Here is a 22,404-nt window from a genome sequence, read left to right as displayed (position 1 = left end):
TTCTGAGCCCCTCAGTTCAAGAAGGACAGGGACCTGCTGGAGAGAGTCCAGCGCAGGACACCGAAGATGATTAAGGGAGTGGAGCATCTCCCTTATGAGGAAAGACTGATGGAGCTGGGTCTCTATAGTTTAGAGTAGAGGAGACTGAGGGGTGACCTTATTAGTGTATATAAATATATAAAGGGGGAGTGTCACGAGGATGGAGCCAGGCTCTACTCAGTGGCAAACAATGATAGGACAAGGGGTAATGGGTACAAACTGGAACACAAGAGGTTCCACTTAAACTTGAGAAGAAACTTCTTCTCAGTGAGGGTGACAGAACACTGGAACAGGCTGCCCAGGGAGGTTGTGGATCTCCTTCCCTGGAGACATTCAAAACCCGCCTGGACACATTCCTGTGTAACCTTATCTAGGTGTTCCTGCTCCAGCAGGGGGATTGGACTAGATGATCTTTTGAGGTCCCTTCCAATCTCTAGCATACTATGATATTGTGATTTTTTTAATCTTCTTAATAGAAGAATTAGCCCTGAGAAACGTACACTGGTCAATGCTCATTTGTGACCTTGTTAGCATCACTCTGTTATCACCACCCAAACTGAAGGCTTTTCTCAGCATAGAGGAGCTATGATTTTTGTCTCCCCCACATATGTTCCTAATGTGATACTGTTGCCATGGTGCAGAGAGCTCTGTCATGTTCAGGATAGCCTGACTGTTTTGGTAAACTGCTCTGAGAAGCATGGCTAAGCAGTGATAATCACATTAAAACAAATCCAGAGCACTGGAGGGGGGATTTCATGTGACCATCAGTAGGATGATGTATAAAATGAGTAGATAGTACAGATATTAACTGTTGCCTCCTCTGAATGCAAATGCAGTTTAGGCTGAACTTCTAGAAGCCTCTGTGTAGACAGACTGTTGCTTAATTTATGTAGTGTTTATCCATCATCACAGCCCACTGGACTGTATATGTGCTTGATAACAGATACTGTCTTGTTCTGCTCATATAGGATGCCCACTCACAAGGAGAGGTGGTGGCATGCCTGGAAAAAGGCCTAGTGAAAGAGGCAGAGGAGACTGATCCTCGAATTCAGGTGTCGGATCAGTGTAAGAAGGCAATTCTTCGTGTAGCTGAACTCTCTTCGGATGACTTCCATTTGGACCGACATCTTTACTTCGCGTGTCGAGATGATAGAGAGCGATTTTGTGAAAATGTGAGTAATTTCCTTTTACATTTCCTTCTGTAGTAATACATTAAAAAAAACCACAAAACTCCACTGGAAGGAGGAAAGGAATGATAGAGTGGAGCCTGAGCAAGGTGTAATACTGAAAGCAGACACCCTGTAGCTGTCACTTCACAATATCGTGGTTTAAACCCAGTCAGGTAATTCGTTCGCTCACTCCCCACCCCCTTTCTTGCCCTCCCCCTGCTCTCGGAGGGACGGAGAGGAGAATCAAAAGAATGCAACTCCCACGGGTTGAGATAAGAACAGTTTAGTAACTAAGGTATAACACAGATCACTACTGCTACCACCAATGATGATAATGATAAAGGAAATAACAAGGGAAGAGAATACAACACCTCAGCACCAGCCGACCGATAACTTGCCCCCCTCAGCCTGACCAAGCACCGACCGATACCTCCTCCTACCCTGCAGACTCCCAGCCCTTCCGGCTAACTCCCAGTTACATCCTGGGCATGACGTGCTGTGGTATGGAATACCTCTTTGGTCAGTTTGGGTCAGGTGTCCTGTCTCTGCTTCCTCCCGGCTTCCCCTCCTCCTTGGCAGAGCATGAGGCTCACAAAGTCCTTGGCCAAACCAAAACATCCTTGTTATCAGCTCTGTTCCCGAGCTGAAAGTCAAAACACTGCACTGCACCAGCTACCAAGAAGGAGAAAAAATGACTGCTACTGCTGAACCCAGGACATTATGGTACTAAATTCACTCACCCAACAAATAATTGTTATTTCCAGTGGGTAAGTGAACTGAATTGGCGTAAATGGTTTAATGGACATCAGAGCTGGGATGACAGGGAGTGGAAGGACTTGAAGAGGGAGGAGGAAGCAGCAAAAGTGACCGCTCCATTCTGCAGCAATAAGCTGTTGCAAAAGATTAAGCCTGGTCTCACTGCTTGCAGCATTCCTTATGCCTGGAGCTGGAAAGCTGCATTGTTCAGTATGAATTAGCTCATATCAGCTGAGCATCTTCTTACTAAAAAGGAGATGAATATAACCCAATTTTATTTTTTTTAATACAGTAAAATTAAAAAAAAACAGTATAGAAGCAATCACTGCCTTTTGAAATGTTAACTTTAACATATTTTTAGTTTTAAAAAAATCTCTTGGGTGTAGTTTAACCTGCTTGTTACACATTACAAATCACCTCTTTAATGGTAAATGTTACTGTTTTGTTTCACAGACTCAGGCTGGGGAAGGTAGAGTCTACAAGTGCCTCTTTAATCACAAGTTTGAAGAATCAATGAGTGAAAAGGTAGGTATCTGTCTTGGTGAGACAACCCTAATACAGAAATCTTCGAACCATTCATCAGTCCGTGCTACATTATTCTTTTCTAGGATTGAGGAAAATCCATCATCTGTACGGTTGGATGACTGCTTTAACAGATGCTTTGACTTTGATGTGTTTATGTTTTCAGCTATGTGCTGCTGGCTTGAATTAACTGTACTGAAGTTACAGCCTTTAAAGTTAAGGATTTAAATAAAGCTTTTGGGTCGGTGATTTGCAAAGGTAGATGTGGAGCTCAAGTAGTAGCACTGTAATTGTGTTTAAAGTAGAAGTCACATCATGCTGGGGTAAGCCTTGGATGAATACTGTCATAACATACAGATTAGAAACAAAATGCCCAAGTTCCTCAGCACAGGAAGCTATGTGAGGTTCACTTTTTTCTTTCCCTATTCCCCCCCCCGGCCCAGGCTGTGAGTAACTATGAAGCAGCAAATTCTGTAGGAAAGATGCACAATTCAGTTACTGGTGTTTTCCCTGAAGATGCGGTTTTTGACAATAAAAAAAAGTTGCTCTGGAAAGCCAGTCCCAGAAAGAGTTTGTATTGGTGCAGGTGTTCTAGGAAGGCAGCAATGCTGTCAGTGATTTCAGAACCAGCATCTTGGTGTTTGGGATTATGTGAAATTATATCATCTGTCTGAAAGGATATCGATATGGATATCTGTAAAGCTGTCCTCAGAAAAGCTCTGCTGAAGGAGCCTAATGTGGAGTCCTGGAGGCCTCAGATTGATTTCTTTTTCTTTAAACGCTTCAGCTATGTGAAAGCTTGGTTCCAATTAACAAATTCAAAACTGAGAGTAATCCCTGAGAACTTGAAACAAAGCCTCATTTTATGCAAGCATATTACAGAAATGGACTGTGCTTTTTGCTTAACCTGGTTATGGTTGTACATGGCTTTTGAGGGTTCTTTTCTATGACCATCTAAGATAGGAATGAACGACGTTGAGAGGAAGCTGTGGCAGAGGTGGAGTTTGCAGAGCAGGAGAAACACAAAATCTGGTTCTCACTCTCATAGCTGCCAAGGTTGGACCATATGCAGGGTCACGAGTTTTGCAGAAGCTGTTACCCAGTAAAAAGTCCCTCCTTGGATGGTGTTGGCTGCTGCAGACACACATAGCCAACTATAGCTGCCTGGTGGGTGGCTTGGTTTTTGTGTAATCCCTGGTGTATACAATCTCCCCCCCCCCCCCCGGGATGAGGTATCTGTGAGCCTGTATCTCCCTCTGTCAGGAGCTTTTAAGTCTCTCTAGTCCTAAGAGCTCAGTCATGGCACAGAAATGAGAGCATGAAGGAGGAGATGGGAATATCTTGGGGTAGGGCTTTCCAGGTCCTGGAGTAGGTATGGGAAGAAGGGGGAGAAAGGTCATAAAACTTGATGTAAGGAATTGCAGAGGACTCTGTAGTGCTTCTCTGATCCTTGTGCTGTAATTGCTCCCTGCCCTCCCCACCCTACACAGACACAATTTTCCTTCCTTTCAAATAGGCCTTGAAGGGACAAATTTGCTTGAGGTATTCTGAATTGTCTGCCACCCTCAGATTTAATTTTTGTGTAATTTAAACCAAAAGCTACTAAGTGTAGCACGCCCCTTTTGGGATGAAATTTAAAGGGTTGTTCTTGCCGTTGCTGGGTTTGGGTTTGCCACAGTGCATCCTTGTGAGCCTTGCTATTTGTGGAAAATTCCTAGAAATTCCCATGGTCAGGCTGATTTATCTACTGTCATCTGTTGGGCACATTGCAGAACAAATCCAAAGAACATGCTAGTTTGTAAATGTGACTGGAAAAAGTTGTTTCTTAAGGGCACGGGGTGAGCACAGACCACAGCTGGGATGAGCATCATCAACTGATGCTAGTTCCTGAGAATGAGTCATGCTCATGGCCAGAGGTCTCCCAGATTGCTGGATGAATGTGCAGTTTCAAGAAGAGCTCTGCAGAGAGCTGCTGCCTTCAAAACCATTGATCTCTTGACCTCAGTGTGCATTTGTCCTGGGTTCTCTATGAGACAAATGAAATTTAACTGCAGTCCAGCTTAAGTGTATGAATTTTAGAGCAACTTGAAAATGTAGCAGTAGATCTGACTCTGCCGCTACGTGGAAGCTCATCCAGCCATCCCAATGTGTCTACTGCAGTGTCGTGATGCACTGACGACCCGCCAGAAGCTGATTGCCCAAGACTACAAAGTCAGTTACTCACTGGCAAAGTCCTGTAAAAGTGATCTGAAGAAGTACCGCTGTAACGTGGAGAACCTGCCCCGGTCTCGGGAAGCCAGACTTTCCTACCTGTTGATGTGTTTGGAGTCTGCAGTGCACAGAGGTAAGTAGAGCTCAATCAAGAGAGGTGCAGCTTGCTGGGACCTGGATTTTAAAAGTTTCTCCTGGGCCTTCAGCTTCAACATTCAATTGCAGTCTCCTCCTCCAGGCAATATCCAATCTTTGGTTCAGTGACAAGTTTCCTCATCATGAGGCTATAATCACTGCTGCTGTGAAGATCAGAATAGCTGAGTAAATCTCTGATGCTGAGTGCTGTTGTGTAGACAAGAAGTTTAAAATGCAAAATAGCAAATCCCACTTGGGTGTGTAATTGCAAATCCTTCTATTCACCATGAATTCAAGGAGCTTTTTTCCTCCTTTATGTAGTAAGGATTAAATATGCTACTGGGATAAAACATGGGATAGACAACCTGTTTATCATCACTCCTGGGAAGCCAGGGGTACTTAGTCCTCTGCCTCTTGTAAGTAATGTTCTCTCCTTGCACTTCAGCAGTTTGGGTAGATGCCTTACTTTCTCTAACCCGTTTTTTTCCTGTATAGAAGGAAGGTAAGTGTGAGAATATTTTTGTTCATGTAAGTTAGTGAAAGTTGGAGATGTCATAACAATAGTGGCTGTCCCAAAGGCATAGGCACTTGGCAGTGCACACATAGGCAGCAGGACCTATGCTAAAGGTTCTCTGAAATTACCAGAAGATGTAAAATGACATGTTACAGCCTCTAATCTGCACTGCAGAGTTGTTTGTTTTTTCCCCCTTGGTGTGCAACTGAGCAGTTCCAGTGAAGCAGCAGGGCTGCATGCTGCAGTGCCTCTGTCATGGGAGGGAAAGGCTGTAACGTCATAAGCAATCTGTGCATTCTGAGTTTGAATAACTCATTGCTTCTGATTGATGTGGAAGTGATGTGTCCTGTTTGTGGAAGAGTTGTGGGTGGCTTTTTTTCCCTTCTCCCTGCAGTAGGGCAAGTGTGTTCCTGAATTACATGCAGGAAACTGCTGTTCAGTTATGAATTTGTACTTCAGTTATGAATTTCTACTTCTACAGTGGAGTGGGTTGTCCAACGTGTGGCTTATGTAGAAGCATAGCCTGGGAGGAGCACTTGTTATTCCACACACCAGCGTGTGTCTGTATTATAATGCCTGGGAGCCCCTGTTGGGATGTAGGACCTCTGTTGCATCGGGCATTGTACACCCATGAATAACTTATGATAGGGGCTAGGAAAAAGGCATAGGAGAAGACCCAACCTGTTTTGATTAAAAGGAAAACCAAATTGTCTGCATGGAGACAGTAGAAAAGCTTATAGCAGGTCTAAGCATTTATTAAAGCTAGATTTCTGTGCAAACAGTGGGGTAGATAACTCCATATATACTCTTGGTAACATATTCTATTCTGGTTCTTGGCTTCTTGAGAAAGTATTTACTGTTGCTTTAGAAAACTTTGTCCTCAGAGAAAATGTTCCAACCTGCTGTCCAGACAAACCCCTTGCCCAGTTACACACCAAACTGGTAAGTTACCAAAGGTAACTTCCACTTGAAGAATGAGTCCTTTGAGCACACAGGGAGAAGCTGACCTGCAGCTTAAAAAGCAACTCCTGTAGCATGAAATCCAAAATGAGATTCTTCTAATCTTTCAGGAATCCTTTACAAAAGCCATATATTGAATCCATAGACTGGCTATATTTTAGTTAAATGATGGATGCTACACTAACAACTGGTTTAATTCCCAGTGCATCTGGTTTAGCACATTTGTTGCATTCTGGTGTTATCCAGAGTGTGGACATCATCCCTCTTCCTCCAGTGTGATAATACCATTGGTCAGGGAGGCCTATGCTAAGCCTTAATACTGAATCATGGCGTGTTCTCTTGGCTCAGGTCGGCAAGTGAGCAGCGAGTGCCAGGGGGAAATGTTGGACTACCGGCGCATGCTGATGGAAGACTTCTCACTGAGCCCAGAAATCATCCTAAGCTGCCGAGGGGAGATTGAGCACCACTGCTCCGGTCTGCACCGGAAGGGACGCACCCTGCATTGCCTGATGAAGGTAGTGAGGGGCGAAAAGGGAAGCGTCGGCCTGAATTGCCAGCAGGCGGTAAGATCTTGGAATCCTAGAATGGTTGGGGTTGGGAGGGATCTTCAAAGCTCATCTAGTCCAATCCCTTGCAATGAGCAGGGACATCTTCAACTGGATCAGGTTTCCCAGGACCACATCCAGCCTGCCCTTGAATGTCTCCAGGGATAGGGCATCCACCACCTCTCTGGGCAACTTGGGCCAGTGTTCTACCATTCTCATTGTGCAAAATTTCTTCCTCACATCCAACCTGAATCTCCCTCTTTTAATTTAAAATCATCACCCTTCATCCTGTCACAACACGCCCTGCTAAAAAGTCTCTCCTTATCTTTTTGTAGGCACCCTTTAAGAACTGTAAGGCCACAATCAGGTCTCCCTGGAGTCTTCTCCAGGCTGAACAACTCCAACTCTCTCAGCCTTTCCTCATTGGAGAGGTGCTCCAGCCCTCTGGTCATTTTTGTGTCCCTCCTCTCCACCTTCTCCAACAGGTCCAAGTCTTTCCCATACTGAGGACTCTAGCTTTTCTGTTGCTTCCTGTCTAAGTTGCTCGGTAGAAGCAAATTTGTCTGTTAACGTTTTGTCTTGCAATGCTAAAGGCAGCCTGGCTTTGCTGGGTACCAGTGCATGTTGGAGGCAGTTGAATAACTGTTGTGGTATGAAGTGTAACTTGATATGTAGCAACACATTAGTAAGGGGGAAGGGGGGTTCCCCCTCAAAAAGTACATTTTGAATTGTTTTGCTCTGGATTTTGTACTGGCTCTCCAGGAGTTCTTTTTCCACAGCTCTTAAGTCATGGAATTCTCTCTTTGTTGCAAGATGTAGCAAAACTTGCTTTTTTAATAAGTTTCAAAACATTCCATCTCGTTACCTTTTACCCTTATGCCCTGTCCTTGGAAGTGCACTAAACCTTATCAAAGCATCTTTCTGTTCAGTTTTATTTTTGCTATTTTGTTAAGCTTAAACGATGGAGATGGGACTTTCAGGCAGGTAGGTGCAATGTACTGCTGCATGTTGTCATCATTGCAGCCACCAGAGGAAATGTTCTTCTCAAAAATACCTTTTTAAAATGGGATAGTTTGTTGGGTTTTTTCAACATCCATTTTAGTTCAAGTGCATCCTGTTTGTAGTCTCTTGAAATTGAAAACAGTTGTTTAGTATTTGTTCAGAACCATTAGTGATTTTTAATGAGATACTGTTTATTTTTTTTGTACTTAATACCTGCTTTTAATAGCCCGTAGCCTGGAAAAGTGACATCAATGCCAAAAATGACTAGGAAGTGTTAGTGCCCTTGTAGGAATGCGGGGAGATGTATGCTCTTCACCTCCTGCAATACATAGAACCACCGTAGTCCATTTTCAGTGACAGTGGTGCTTAAAGCCTGAGCCTAAAACATTGCTGGTTTGTGTATGTAATCAAAGATAAATGAATATCTGTTAAATTTTTGCAAGGCACAGGGTGCTTTTGTGATGGAGCTTATTTCTGCATAAATACCAGGTGTGCTGGTACAGCTGCAGGGCTCAGATTGGTGCAGTTTGAGTCATTTCTGCGGTGTGCATGACTTATGCTGTGCCGTGTTCACGCGAAAGGGTGGATACTTGTTTCTATTTAAATACAAAATTGAACTTGCTGCCTCACATCTTGATTAATTGCAAATTGTCAGATCAGTTTGTTTTAGGAACAAGTTCCTGATCATGAAGTGTGTGTTCAGAACAAGTCAAAAGTCAAGATAGGGAACCCTAAAAGACAGATGAGATTTCACACTTCAGGAGGAAAAGCATGTCTGTAGAAATCTATGGGGTTTATCAGTTCTCTTATACCTAGGCTGCTGCTTTAATTTTGTACAGTAAGTTGATACAATGGCAGGGATTGGCCATGAGTCCCCTTCCATGTTAAATGACCTTTGTTCTAGTCTCTGTGCAAAGCAGAGCAAGTTAGGTGTTGATTTTATAAAATACAATTAGTTTGTCAGTATTTTCATGGGAAAGAGGAAATAGATGATTGCAAGAATAGGCTAAACATTCCAGTGTTCTGGGTTCCTGAGGACTGGCATGGTGCTATTGTATAGCTGCCTACAGCTTCTGAGGTACTAAATCATGTATTGTTTGCATTTTTGTATTTAACAGTAATGGCTGCCTCAGCTGTTTCTGGGTTTGTTCTGTTTTGATTTACTGTGTTAGAATGAGCTTCCTGCTCGTAGGATAAGGCCCATATTATTTGTACTATGGATGTACTTCTATGGGGGCGTGCATTTTGTTAAAAATATGAGCAGAAGGAGGTACTACTTCTGGAGCATGTTTTCCTGTGTGAAACAAGCTGCTCTTTGCTTTGGGGATGCATATGAAACTTGGATACATTCCAGTCATTAAATGGTCTTCTGCAAATATCATTGCTATGCTGTTCTTTGAAGATGGAGATCCTGTGTGGTGCTGTAGGTCATCCAGCAGCAGACATGCAAGTCCGTGGATTTTGTGAGCATCAGCCCTTAAAAAGGTCTACAGCTGCACTGGCAGTGTCTGGCACCTGTGGAGTTGCTTAGTGCAAGTAATACTTCATACTAGAGGTGCTGGCAGACTGTTTTTGAAATACGTGGTTTTTATGTTGCTCAGGTCTCATCTGTGGTTTTTTTTCTCTTCAGTCCCTTAAGCATGTAAAACTATGATCACTACTAAAAGTGCAGGTATTTCTGCATTCCATTTCTAATGCAGCTGATAAATTGATAGTTAATTGTTAATTTATCTGCATATCAGAATAAAGGTTCAGAGGGTTATAAAGTTTATCCAGCTGCTTTTCAGCTTGCAAAGGTTTGCTGGGGGGGAGGGGGGGAAATCCTATAAAGCCTTCACTTTTAGCCCTGGTGCTAAGTGTTCTCCTTTATCCTGCAGGCAGGGCAGTTGGGTTGCTGCTGCACATCTTGCACATGGTTGAGAATCAGGACTGGGAATCATGTAGTAGTGCCCAAAACAGGACAAGGAGAACTGGGAGGTGATCTGGTGTTTCCAAGCTGATGTAGCTGGTGTGCTTTGGCCTCTTCCACTTGGTAGCAACAAAAATACGAGTTGAGATCTTTGGAAGAATCCTGCTTACATAGTGCTCCGATCAGTTTATTTAAGCTGTGTGTGCAAGAAGGTGTCAGGTTTGAGGTTTTATTCATCCATTGGCCCTTAAGGGAGTAATTCCCTTAATGGTACTTGATCCCCTTTTATAGTAAACATCTGACACCAGATGCCATCACTTTATGTGCAGAGTATTGGCTTCTATTGTATGCAGGCTTTGTGTGTACACCAGCAGAACAGATGGATTCTTCTCCCACTGCTCTTACGGAGTTTGTAAAGGACATACCACTTCATAGAATCCCAGACTGGTTTGGGTTGGAAGGAACAGAAATCCTTAACCTGCAGATGAAGCACTCTATAGACAGATAGGAAAAGCCTCATGCTCACAGGCCCTTGTTCTCATGGGTGACTTCAAACACCCTGACATCTGTTGGAAGGACAGTACGGCCCGGCACAGGCAACCTAGGAGGTTCCTCGATTGTGTGGAAGACAACTTCCTTCTGCAAGTAACAGAGGAGCCGACAAGGAGAGGTGCCAGGCTTGACCTTGTGCTCACCAAGAGGGAAGGGCTCGTTGGAAATGTGACTCTCCAGGGCAGCCTTGGATGCAGCGATCACGAGATGCTTGAATTTGAGATCCTCAGGACAGTGAGAAGAGCGTGCAGCAAGCTCACTGCCCTGGGCTTCAAAAGAGCAGACTTTGGCCTCTTCAGGAACCTGCTCAGTAAGGTTCCATGGGATACAGCCCTAGAGGGCAGGGGGGCCCAAGACTCTTGGTTGATATTGAAGGATCACCTGCTACAAGCTCAGGAGTGTTGCACCCCAACTAGAAGGAAGTGCAGCAGGAGGGCCAGGAGACCTCCTTGGGTGGATAAGGAGCTGCTGAGGAAAATTCAAGTGAAAAAAGAGGCTTATAAAAGGTGGAAGCAAGGACAGGTGGCCTGGGAAGAGTACAGGGATGTTGTCCGGGAAGCTAGGGACCAGGTTAGGAAAGATAAGGCCCAGTTAGAATTAAACTTGGCTAGGGGTATTAAGGATAACAGGAAGGGATTCCACAGGTACATAGCAAATAAAAAACAGACTAGGGAGATCGTAGGCCCCCTCAGGAAGCTCTCGGGAGAACTGGCTACCCTGGATTTGGAGAAGGCTGAGGTTCTGAATGACTTCTTTGCCTCGGTCTTCACTGGCAAAGGCACTGACCAAACCACCCAAGTCTTGGAAGGCAGATGAATGCAGGCACTGTGAGAATGAAGACCTCAGACCCACTGTAGGAGAGGATCTGGTTCGAGACCATCTTAAGAACCCTAACGTACACAAGTGCCTGGGACCTGCTGAAATCCATCCGTGGATCCTGAAGGAGCTGGCAAATGAAGTTGCTAAGCCGCTGGCCATCATATTTGAGAAATCATGGCAGTCAGGTGAAGTTCCCGACGACTGGAAAAAGGGAAATAGAAGCCCCATTTTCAAGAAGGGGAAAAGGGATGACCTGGGGAATTACAGACCAGTCAGTCTCACCTCTGTGCCTGGCAAAATCCTGGAGCAGATTCTCCTGGAAGGCATGCTAAGGCACATGGAAAACAACAAAGTGCTTGGTGACAGCCAGCACGGCTTCACTAAGGGGAAATCCTGCCTGACCAATTTGGTGGCCTTCTATGATGGGGCTACAGAACTGATGGACAGGGGTAGAGCAGTTGATGTCATCTACCTGGACTTGTGTAAAGCATTCGACACTGTCCCACACGACATCCTTGTCTCTAAATTGGAGTGACATCAATTTGATGGATGGACCACTGGGTGGATAAAGAACTGGCTGGCTGGCCCTACGCTAAGAGTTGTGCTCAATGGCTCAGTGTCCAGCTGGAGACCAGTAACGAGTGGTGTCCCTCAGGGATCGGTGTTGGGACCGCTCTTGTTCAACATCTTTGTCGCTGACATGGACAGTGGGATTGAGTGTGCCCTCAGCAAGTTTGCCGATGACACCAAGCTGTGTGGTTCGGTTGATATGCTGGAGGGAAGGAATGCCATCCAGAGGGACCTTGACATGCTTGTGAGGTGGGCTGATGCCAACCTCATGAAGTTTAACCATGACAAGTGCAAGGTCCTACACCTGGGTCAGAGCAATCCCAGGCACAGCTACAGGTTGGGCAGAGAAGAGATTCAGAGCAGCCCTGCGGAGAAGGACTTGGCGGGGGGGGGGGGGGTGGATGAGAAAATGAACATGAGCCAGCTTCAATGTGCGCTTGCAGCCCAGAAAGCCAACTGTATCCTAGGCTGCATCAAAAGGAGCGTGACCAGCAGGTCGAAGGAGGTGATCCTGCCCCTCTACTCTGCTCTCGTGAGACCTCACCTGGAGTATTGTGTGCAGTTCTGGTGTCCTCAACATAAAAAGGACATGGAACTGTTGGAACAAGTCCAGAGAAGGGCCATGAGGACAATCAGGGGACTGGAGCACCTCCAGTATGAAGATAGGCTGAGAAAGTTGGGGCTGTTCAGCCTGGAGAAGAGAAGGCTGCGTGGAGACCTCCTAGCAGCCTTCCAGTATCTGAAGGGGGCCTATAGGGCTTCTGTGGAGGGACTCTTCCTTAGGGACTGTAGTGATAGGACAAGGGGTAACGGGTTAAAACTTAAACAGGAGAAGTTTAGATCGGATCTAAGGAGGAAATTCTTTCCTGTTAGGGTGGTGAGGCACTGGAACGGGTTGCCCAGGGAGGCTGTGAATGCTCCATCCCTGGCAGTGTCCAAGACCAGGTTGGACGAGGCCTTAGGTAATATGGTTTAGTGTGAGGTGTCCCTGCCCATGGCAGGAGGGTTGGAACTTGATGATCTTAAGGTTCTTTCCAACCCTAACTATTCTATGATTCTGTGAAATCAAGTGTGTCAAGATGTTAACAGTGTAGACTATTTGATGCTAAGCAAGCTCTGTCTTAGTTTCGTTTTTTCTTGGTTTAGGGTTTGTTGTGTTTTTTTGTTTGTTTGTTTAGTTTTGGTTTTTTTTTTTTTGCTTCAAATTTGTTAGCTACAGATGTTTTCTTGTCAAATGATGGTACCAGCCTGCCCTGTGTCAGTCTTTGGGAATTGACAGCTTAGTGGCAGATGAAATGGGGTTGACTTATGCACCAGAAAACTATAGATTGAGATTTACCTGAATTCCCTTCCCCTCTCCTAGTAGGTATCTCCCAAACCCATGTTTGGATGCCAGGGACTTTGAAACTTGGTGCTCTGGATGCTAAATTAGGTTTCCTTAATAATAAGAGACAGTTATTTTTCTGAAGCTTCAATCAGAATAACTGTTTTGTAACTAGAAAAGCCTTGATGAAACTGTTCACACTGTATTTACCTGCACAGCTGAAAGGATTTGGAAGTCACAAAGGGAGCGCTGCTGGGATGTCACAGCCTCAAGTTGGCAACCTGCTCTGTAAATCTTCGGAAAGTGTTTGTTTTCATCTTTCATTTATACCGTTACTTCTCTTAAGTCGATAAAACCTGATGCCCTGCTCTTAATTTACATATATATATATATATATATATATATATATACACACACATATATATATATACACATATATATGTATATATATAAATAAAAAAATAATGGTGTACTGTAGACCAAATTGTGGTTGACCTCGTTTCCAAAAGCTTGAGCAAGCATCCCTGGGGAAATGCTACTTCTTGTGGCAGCAGAACAGGACCTTTTATCTAGTATTTCAATAAAATTTTTGTGATCTCTCCAGGCAATTAAAAAAACTGTTTTAAGGTTTGTTTGCAGTTAGACAGCTGGTCTTTAAAGATTAATTTGGGTTTCAGTTGTAGATAGTTTCCATTAAAATATGACGAAGTTTGATACCATGAGCCTTATGGGATGAAGTTACCACCAAAGCATAAGATGGATAAAAAATACAGTATTCATATTTTACCAGGTCTGTTTTGTAAGTCAGTATGTAGGTAGTCCAGGTTTACAGTTGACCTTCAGCATGCAACTGGTCTCATGCAGTGTTCCTGGGCTACTTTATAATGGTAATTAGGGTTCAGCAGTGCTGGACTCCCGTGTCTGGCAATCGAGTTAGCAGCACAAGCACTTCAAATAAGCAACTGTCAAGCAGAGGCCATACCTGGCAGTGTTGTTATTGGCATAGTATTGCCACGCTGTGAGGTTGCAGGAACTCTTGTTCTGATAATTTTGGTAATTTGTTTTCTTGTCCACAATTTGCTTCTTCCAGCTTCAAACACTGATTCAAGAAACTGACCCTGGCGCAGATTACCGCATTGACAGAGCACTGAACGAAGCCTGCGAGTCAGTGATCCAGACTGCCTGCAAGCACATACGATCTGGAGACCCAATGTAGGTGGCTCTCTGTTACAACAGATTTTGGTTTCTCTTGGGCACCCATGGAGGTTGCATGGTTCACCAGTATACATACTAAAACTTCTCCAGAACTGATAAGACTCCAAACTAGCAATTCGTACAGGGTTGGAGGTGCAAACCGAGCTCTGTCTTGAGCAATATCACAAAGAGAAGTAACAAGCCATGAAAGGCCAGTTAAGCAAACCCATACTGCAGCGTCCGTTGTCTCCTTTATCTTTAGGTCTGATACCTACTGTCTCCTCAGCTAGACTTCATATAAGGTATTGCTTACAATGTTGTGGTACATCAGACTTGCTGAGATAATTAAGCCAATGGAATTTAAGAGGGTACAAATGTGGTATACAGTTGTTTTAGATGTAATCTTTTTGAAGGAAGAGAAAGATCTTCACGGTGTTTCTGCATCTTATCTATGGCTCATTGGGAAGGCTGATTTGGCAACACCAAGTGTTACAAGGAAGCTCAGTTTGATTATAACAGACTGTTGCCTAACTGCTTTTTTCTGTTTGCAGGATTCTGTCTTGCCTGATGGAGCACTTGTATACTGAGAAGATGGTAGAGGACTGTGAGCATAGGCTCCTGGAGCTCCAGTATTTCATATCTCGTGACTGGAAGTGAGTATTGTAAAAAAAAGATTTATCTTCCCTTGATGCTTGTAGCCTTTGTATGAATTAGTAGTTCCATGGAAAACCATACAGCCTATGATTGTTCAAAAGAAGACTTTCAAGGATGCCAGGTCTGTAGGGCATTAATGCCTGTCTAGAACAGTAGAAGCAAAAGATGTTTAGAAAGTGTGAAGGCCACTTAAATCAGATACTCACTTGGAAATGATGCAGCCCTAAAAAGTGTCAGGTTTGAGCTCTGACATGCACTGCATCCTTAATTAAAAGAATTCACTCTAGCCGTACTCAAGTTGAAGGTTGTGTTTTATCAGTTTTATCTGCTCTGAATGCTACAATATGGGATGTAAGAAAATCAAGCTACTAAGTATAATAAAAAACCACTGTGTGAAAAGCTCCCTTTCTAAAGTGTTGCAGAAATCCAAAGTATCTGTTTTGGAAATTTGGCAATATCTCACCTAGCTTTAATGTAGTTAAACATCATCTTAAAATATCTGCACTTGCAGTTTTCTTGTATGCAAAAGCAAGAGATGCTGAGTCTTCAGTGAGCCCAGATCCAGAGCAGACAATAATTTATCTCAGATTTTTATGAAATTGGCTTTTTAAAATGGCAGCAGTACAAAGCACACACAAGTATTTACACAATGAAAACATGATACATACCTGCCTTACTGCTACTTTAGGACATCCCATAGGTGATTTCTTTGCTCATGTGTCAGCATTTGGCTGGCAAGCTGCAGAAGAGAATTCTAGATTTAATCTGTAATTAAAGATCTTCCAAAATTTTTTTGCAAGATTAGGGCGTTGACTCCAAATGCAGTGACAGGCATTTTGCCACCTGTTGGTTCAGTTGGAATCCTGGACTGGTTTGGTTTGGAAGGGACCTTAAAGTTCATCCAGTTCCAACCCCCTGCCACAGGCAGGATGCCTTCCACTAGAGGAGGTAGCTCCAAGCCCGTCCAGCCTGGCCTTGAACACTGCCAGGGATGCATCAGCCACAGTTTATCTGGGCAGTTGGGTAGACACTGCTGCTGAATGATGTAGTGGTGTATGAAACTTGAGTGGATTTTTCTGCCTCAGAAGCATTTAGGAATATGAAAACCGTTAAAGGTTTGAATAAAGTGCTAGTGATAACTTCTCATTGCAGATTGGATACAGTCCTTTACCGCAAGTGTCAGGGAGATGCCTCCCGTCTCTGCCATACCCATGGCTGGAATGAGACTAGTGAGCTGATGCCTCCAGGGGCTGTTTTCTCCTGCTTGTACAGGCATGCGTACCGCACAGAGGAACAGGGAAGGAGGGTAAGTGCTCCACTTCTTCTTTGATAGAGGAGCTGCACATATGTTTGGAAGTTGGACACACTGTGTTAAAACTGCAAGAACTCACAAAAGCTACTTAAAAACATTTACCTGTAGGTCGTATTTGCACTGCTTCAGATGCCCAATTTCTGAAGTGTGTTTTCTTGAAGGTGTCTGTTTTGGTAAGGCAAAATAGCCAACATTAACATGTGACAGTTGCCTGCAGGGGAAACCATGTTGACAACAGCTGGTGTATGTCTGTTTAGACATACTGCAAGTCCTCTTCCTTGTCTTTCCAGAGGAATGTGATTACTTGCGGATAGCTAGCATAGCAGCAAAATCGGTTTTATGCAAAGAGGAGTTCTGAGCCCAGCTTTCCTAGGCTGTTTCTAATTAAGTTTTGATAGGATTACAATTTCAGATTATACTTCATTACGTTGTTTCTGTTGATACAAAGCATCTTCTCAGTTCTTTGGAGATTATTGTGTGGGTGAATGTGCTTATGCTGGCTTTGAAGAAGACAGTAGGGATCTGACTTGCTGCCCTTCAGTCTGGAGATCCACCATCATCACATTTGTTTGGTTCAGAGCTACTCTCCACAAGTTTGCTGCCCTCTCGTGCCTTTATCAAGGCACTCCCCTGAAAGCAGCTGAGTACCCGTTTCTATTTCTTCTGGCATTGTAGTGTGCCCAGCCCCTAGAAGCTGGTGGGTTTATACAATTTCTTGGCTTACAGATAAATTTCTGCAGCTTGATTAAAAACGTCTTTTGTGGCAGAGGTCAAGTATTGATTGAAAGCATCTTTCTTTAAGGAATCTTTTTTTTAATGCAATTTCTCAGTCTGCTGAGTTGAGACTATTTTAATTTGGTTTTATGTTTGCGCTGACCAAAGAAAACAATAGCCACCCTGCAAATTATCTATTAGAGAAGAAAAGGCTTTTGAATGTTTTTTGTTCTTTTTTTCTTGTGGAAAAAAGACTAAGGGAGCAGCTGTCATTTTGAAATTTAGCCTTTGAAGACAAACTCACCCAGTGCTGTTGCACAAACTGTTAGGTGACTTGCAGTGGTTTGCAGTTTTAAATGTATGCGGTTTTCAGCTTCTACCAGTGCATTTAGGTCTGACAAGCACCATACCAGTATCTCTTGATTTTATACAACTGGTTTCTTCCACAGTCTTGCAAATGCTGGCTCTGATGCGCTGCAGTAGGGATATCTGAGAAGAAATTATAGCTGATCTATCTTGTGTTGCTCTGGGTTTCCCTTTTGGTATTGAGGACATGAACTGTTCTGACTTCTCCAGAATCAGTCTGTGCCTTTGAACCAAGGGGGCACTGCAGCAGATGATCTAGGGACCTGCTTTGACATCTTATTTCAAAAGCAAAGTGAAGGTTTAAGAATATAAAACTTTTTTTTTGTGGAATGAAAGGACCCTTCATCCAAAATAAGTTATTCTTTTGGAGCCTGAATCGCTTGTGGCGGATCCACCAGGCCTGTGTTGAGCATTGTAAGACTTCTGTGCTTTTTTGGGATTGCTGATGGCACTCATGGTCATTCTCAGTACCCTACCTGACAGCATATTGTTTGTATTGTGTAGATTTGAAGACTCTGTATGCTGAAGGCTCTTTCCCCTCTTTGCAGCTATCACGAGAGTGCAGAGCAGAGGTCCAAAGAATCCTCCATCAGCGTGCCATGGATGTGAAACTTGACCCAGCTCTCCAGGACAAGTGCATGATTGACTTAGGGAAGTGGTGCAGTGAAAAAACGGAGACAGGGCAGGTACTGCACACAGTAACCCTGCTACTCATGTAGCTGGAAGGGTGGGAAGGGCAAAAAGGGGATAAAGGGTCATCTTCATTAGCTGAGAATATATTAAAAATGAATGCAGTTTAAAACATCTACATTAGAGGTGGGGGTGATACGAAGAAGCTTTGCACCTACCTCATGGCTTCAGTAGGTCAAATGTGTAGTGCAGTGAGAAGAGGAAAGGGGATAATTAGCACAAAGGACTTTAATGAAGCAACCCCACCCTGACTCTTACTTGTAACATTCTTATTATAGGCTTGACATTTCCTACATAAACTTTATCCCATTTCCATCTGGCAAATACTGACATGCTTCCTGGGTTTATATAGAACTGAACTAACATTTGCTGCTACTTAACAAAGTTTCAACAAAAACTTCCAAGTAAATTGCTGTTTTCTGGTAGGGAAGGAGCCATTCAACAGCAGACGGTACCTCAACAGTAGAGCATGCACCATTGTCTGTTTGAAGTGCCCATCATAGGTTGTAGTTTGGGTTAACAAACTATATTAAGGTTAGGCAAAGGGAAAACTATATGTGATATTCTGGAAGTGAAAGCATGTTATACAGCTTTTGAAAACAAGCAATAACATCCTAGACCAACATTCTAAATCACTACTACATTCTGGGAATGCCAGTAGAAGAGTTGGGGTTAAATGAGACTTAGGACTTCACTAGGAGGGGACAGTTTCACATGTATTACAATATTTCAGGCCCACATTTTCAGCTTGGATTCTTGAATCACACACTAAAATCTCTGGTTTTGTAGGAGCTGGAATGCCTTCAGGACCATCTTGATGACTTGGTGTCTGATTGCAGAGACATAGTGGGAAATCTCACTGAGTTGGAGTCTGAGGTGAGTGGTTTTCAGCCTGGGAAAAAGGGAGTAGTTGTTGAGCATGTCTAGTCAAGTGTGTCATTTTGATAGTGATGGGGATAAAAATAAAGTCAGAATTTGCACAAATGCAGCTCTCTGGGGATCAGACCGACCATCCTTTTTGCCTCATGCAGTGGAAGCTTTCATGGGGGCTCTTGAGAAAGAGAAATGAACAACAGTTCAGGCTCTTAGGCTGGTGTTGTAATTTCTCCTGCTTAAAAAATTGGTTATGGTACCAAAGCTAAGATTTCTTGCACAGATAACCCAGTTACCTTTAGTACAAGTCCAGATATGTCATGAGACTTCATTTCTTGGTCTTGCTTGCTAGTAGTTTAGAGAACCATATTGCAACTTCCCTCCCCTGTGCCCAAAATTTTGCAAGAAATAACTGCCAGGTGCATAATTACAGCTTTCCAGTGAGGTCAGCAGCTTTATTTATTTTATGAAGCTGCATATTTGACTGTCTTGCCCCAAACTGTTCTGTGTATCTCCTAAAATTTGCTGAAAGGATTGCATGGATTCATCTGTCCAAGTCCTGTAAACTGGGTCGAGTTTAACTTGTTACCACAGGGTTTGTTTTCTTTTTCTCAGAACTTTTTTTCCTTGTCTGTTCACTGTGAAAATTAAATATTGCATGTTTTCTGCAGGACATTCAAATTGAAGCCTTGCTGATGAGAGCCTGTGAGCCCATTATCCAGACTTTCTGTCATGTGAGTATTTGTGATAGTGTGAATATCTGTGGGGAAATATACTTTGTGGGAGAGGCTGGATTTTTAGTATTAGTTCTTGATGTACTTGCTATGCCTAAAAGTAAAATCAGAAGTAGGCAGTTATAAAAATCTTTAATTGGGAAAGAAAAAAAACCCCTAAAATAAAAATTCTTAGTTCCGTCTAGTGCTTCTGCTGTTGTCAGAGCCCTAGCATGAAAGCTAGAGTCTGAACATGAAAATTGCTCTGTGATTGGAAAAATCACTCTTTACAGTGAGTTTAAAACTAATATTTCTTTCCTGCCTGCAAGCACGGTGTTGAGCCACTCCGCTTTGTGCAGCTGCAGTTTCAATAGCTCCTTACATTGCTCTAGGATTGAGTAGTTATAGCAAGGAAGGCACCTAACTGTATTAGTTCATGTAAGCACTGAGTCTGTGCAGGATGTTCTCCTGAATCTAGAGTGTGCATGTGCCTGAGATGGTTCTTTCCTTAACTATATCTATGGATCTAGCCGTTTAGTAGTGTTGGGTGTTACAGCTCTAGGGTGGTCAGTTAATGCTGACAGTAAGCTCACAACAGAGAGTGGGACTGTAAGTTGTGTTGTTTCCTGGTTACTATGGGAGCATAAAAATCATGACTCGTAAGAGTTAACTCATTTTTAAGCCTTTCATCTCTTCTTCAGGAGGTGGCAGATAACCAGATTGATTCTGGGGACCTGATGGAGTGTCTGATCCAGAACAAACACCAGAAGGAAATGAATGAAAAATGTGCAATTGGAGTTACTCATTTCCAGCTGGTAAGCAAAGCTTTTCTCTGCTGTAAGTGGGAGCCTGTTTTGTTTGTTGAGGGTGTTGACAGGAATTTGCTAATTGTGAACCCCCTCCTGTGTCAAGATTGATTTCCCACTGTATTTAAAGTGCTCTTGTGAATTCAGACAGCTGTACTTGCATGCCTGATCATAAATGGTCCCTTCTGGGCGAGATTTATTTTCAGGCCTTCCTTCCTCCCTGGCATTGGTAGATAAGGTCCCAAATTCTTAAGCAGTGCAGCATTCCCCTTGCTTTCTCATTAATAAATTGTAGACAAAAGCATTTGCTGGTTGTATGATTCAACAAGCGTTCTTTCAGCAGGACTTCCCATTTGCTTTTTCCTCCAAGTGACCAAAGTGGGGTGTTTGTTTTTTTTCTCCTCATTTCTCTCTTGCAGGTTCAAATGAAAGATTTTAGGTTCTCATACAAGTTTAAAATGGCTTGCAAGGAGGATGTGCTGAAACTTTGTCCCAACATCAAAAAAAAGTATGTAGTACCTGACCAAATAGCTATCTGATTGTATAAATATGTAATAAAGTTACAGGATATTTTATGATAGCACAGAAAGTGCTGGATTTCCCTTAAAGGCTGATTGTTCTGTGTGTTTTCCCTTAATTACTGTGTTCTGAAGATGCTTAAGGTAGAGGCATTACCTACTTGTTTAAAATTACTTCTGCTTTACTCTTGCATACAAGCCTGTCCTCTTTATTTTTCATGCTGTGAAAATAGCTGACGATTACAGTTAATAGACTGCATGTCCCAAGATGTCTTACATCCTGGCTAGATTGTCTTCTAAGGTGTTCTACTGTTGTTCCAGTTGCTGATCTGGGAAGGGAAGATATCCCCTTGTTTTAACTGGTTTATTCATTTCCGTGTAAGGGTTTTTTTAATGGTCTGCTGCAATGATGTAAGACTAAATTGCACCCAAGGTCAACCCTGTTCGTGGCTAGCAAGACTGATTTCATTAGACATGCCCTTCCCATAATGCAATAGGATTGCTTTCAATGCCATCTATGTATACACCTTCATTTATTCCTGAGGTGAAGTAAAGATTTTTTAAAGTGCTCACATGCCTTGAGAGCAGAAGTCTTGCTTTGCAGGAATGTAGTGGGTTTTGAGTATTTTCCTGTTCTCTGATCTAGACTTCAATTAAATAACGTCAGATTTAGGTTTTAATTGTGGTCCAGTTACTCTACACATTGCTGTGCATCTGTGCTTACTTATAGCCTGGTACAAGTAATTCATGTTGTATTTGGATTCTTGGGATGAGCTTCTCTGATTTGGTGGTCCAACACCAATCTTGGCTGATGTGAAAGGAGTATGAGTAAAAAGCTATTTTCTTTTCCACAGGGTGGATGTTGTGATCTGTCTGAGCACAACTGTGCGCAATGATACTTTGCAGGATGCCAAGGAGCACAGGGTCTCTCTGAAGTGCCGCAAACAGCTGCGTGTTGAGGAGCTAGAGATGGTAAACATGCATGAAGCTCTTGATGTGCCTTCTAGCGACATCATTCATTTAAAGCTTCCTGGTTTGTCCACCCTGGGAGAAAGTAAAAAAAAAGAAAGGAAGCTCATTTGTAAGATGTATCTAACTAATTTTTTTCTACTCTTTCTACAACAAGAGAATTGCTCTTCACAGTGAAAATAATAGGTGTCTGCTTTAATGCCTTACATACAGTCTCTTGAAGGCTAAGGCAAGCTAAATGTTCTTGGAATTTCAGCTAAAAATTGTTATGTTTAGGGTTAGGTAGCAGTGTGCTACCTAATATACATGCTGATGGCCTGAAAGTCCTCTAGGAGAAAATAATAGCTTCATTTTATAGACTGAGGAAACAAGCACAGATGAAGCCACTCAACTCCAGCTGCTCCAAGTTGCTCAGTGGATAAATAGGAGTAGTATTTGTTCTGGTAGGCAAGGCTGCCTCTCGGCTTCCGGCTGCAGTGCTTACAGCAATAAACTCTTCAGGTCTTTGTCCAGTAGTTACTGTTTGAGTGTTAAAGCTTCACCTTAAGTAGACCCGTACCAGAAGAGG

General features: G+C 43.1%; 1 protein-coding gene across 1 annotated transcript in view; it reads left to right on the top strand.

Moving 5' to 3' along the window:
- Positions 1 to 22,404, top strand: part of GLG1 (golgi glycoprotein 1) — a 96,254-nt gene that overhangs the window by 61,062 nt on the left and 12,788 nt on the right. Inside the window, exons 5-17 of the mRNA XM_061468924.1 lie at positions 1,008 to 1,211; positions 2,418 to 2,489; positions 4,647 to 4,830; positions 6,655 to 6,869; positions 14,118 to 14,239; positions 14,773 to 14,874; positions 16,028 to 16,181; positions 17,816 to 17,953; positions 18,747 to 18,833; positions 19,502 to 19,564; positions 20,245 to 20,358; positions 20,769 to 20,857; positions 21,722 to 21,839. Of these exons, the coding sequence (XP_061324908.1) occupies positions 1,008 to 1,211; positions 2,418 to 2,489; positions 4,647 to 4,830; positions 6,655 to 6,869; positions 14,118 to 14,239; positions 14,773 to 14,874; positions 16,028 to 16,181; positions 17,816 to 17,953; positions 18,747 to 18,833; positions 19,502 to 19,564; positions 20,245 to 20,358; positions 20,769 to 20,857; positions 21,722 to 21,839 (1,662 nt within the window). The remainder of the gene's footprint in view (positions 1 to 1,007; positions 1,212 to 2,417; positions 2,490 to 4,646; positions 4,831 to 6,654; positions 6,870 to 14,117; positions 14,240 to 14,772; positions 14,875 to 16,027; positions 16,182 to 17,815; positions 17,954 to 18,746; positions 18,834 to 19,501; positions 19,565 to 20,244; positions 20,359 to 20,768; positions 20,858 to 21,721; positions 21,840 to 22,404) is intronic.

The sequence above is a fragment of the Pezoporus flaviventris genome, unplaced genomic scaffold (assembly GCF_033815535.1).
Source record: "Pezoporus flaviventris isolate CSIRO_AGI_PZ_B2104156 unplaced genomic scaffold, CSIRO_AGI_Pfla_v1 ptg000054l, whole genome shotgun sequence".
NCBI classification, from domain to species: Eukaryota; Metazoa; Chordata; class Aves; order Psittaciformes; family Psittacidae; genus Pezoporus; species Pezoporus flaviventris.
The sequence above is the reverse complement of the archived record's forward strand: the minus strand, read 5'-3'. Positions and strand labels throughout refer to the sequence as shown.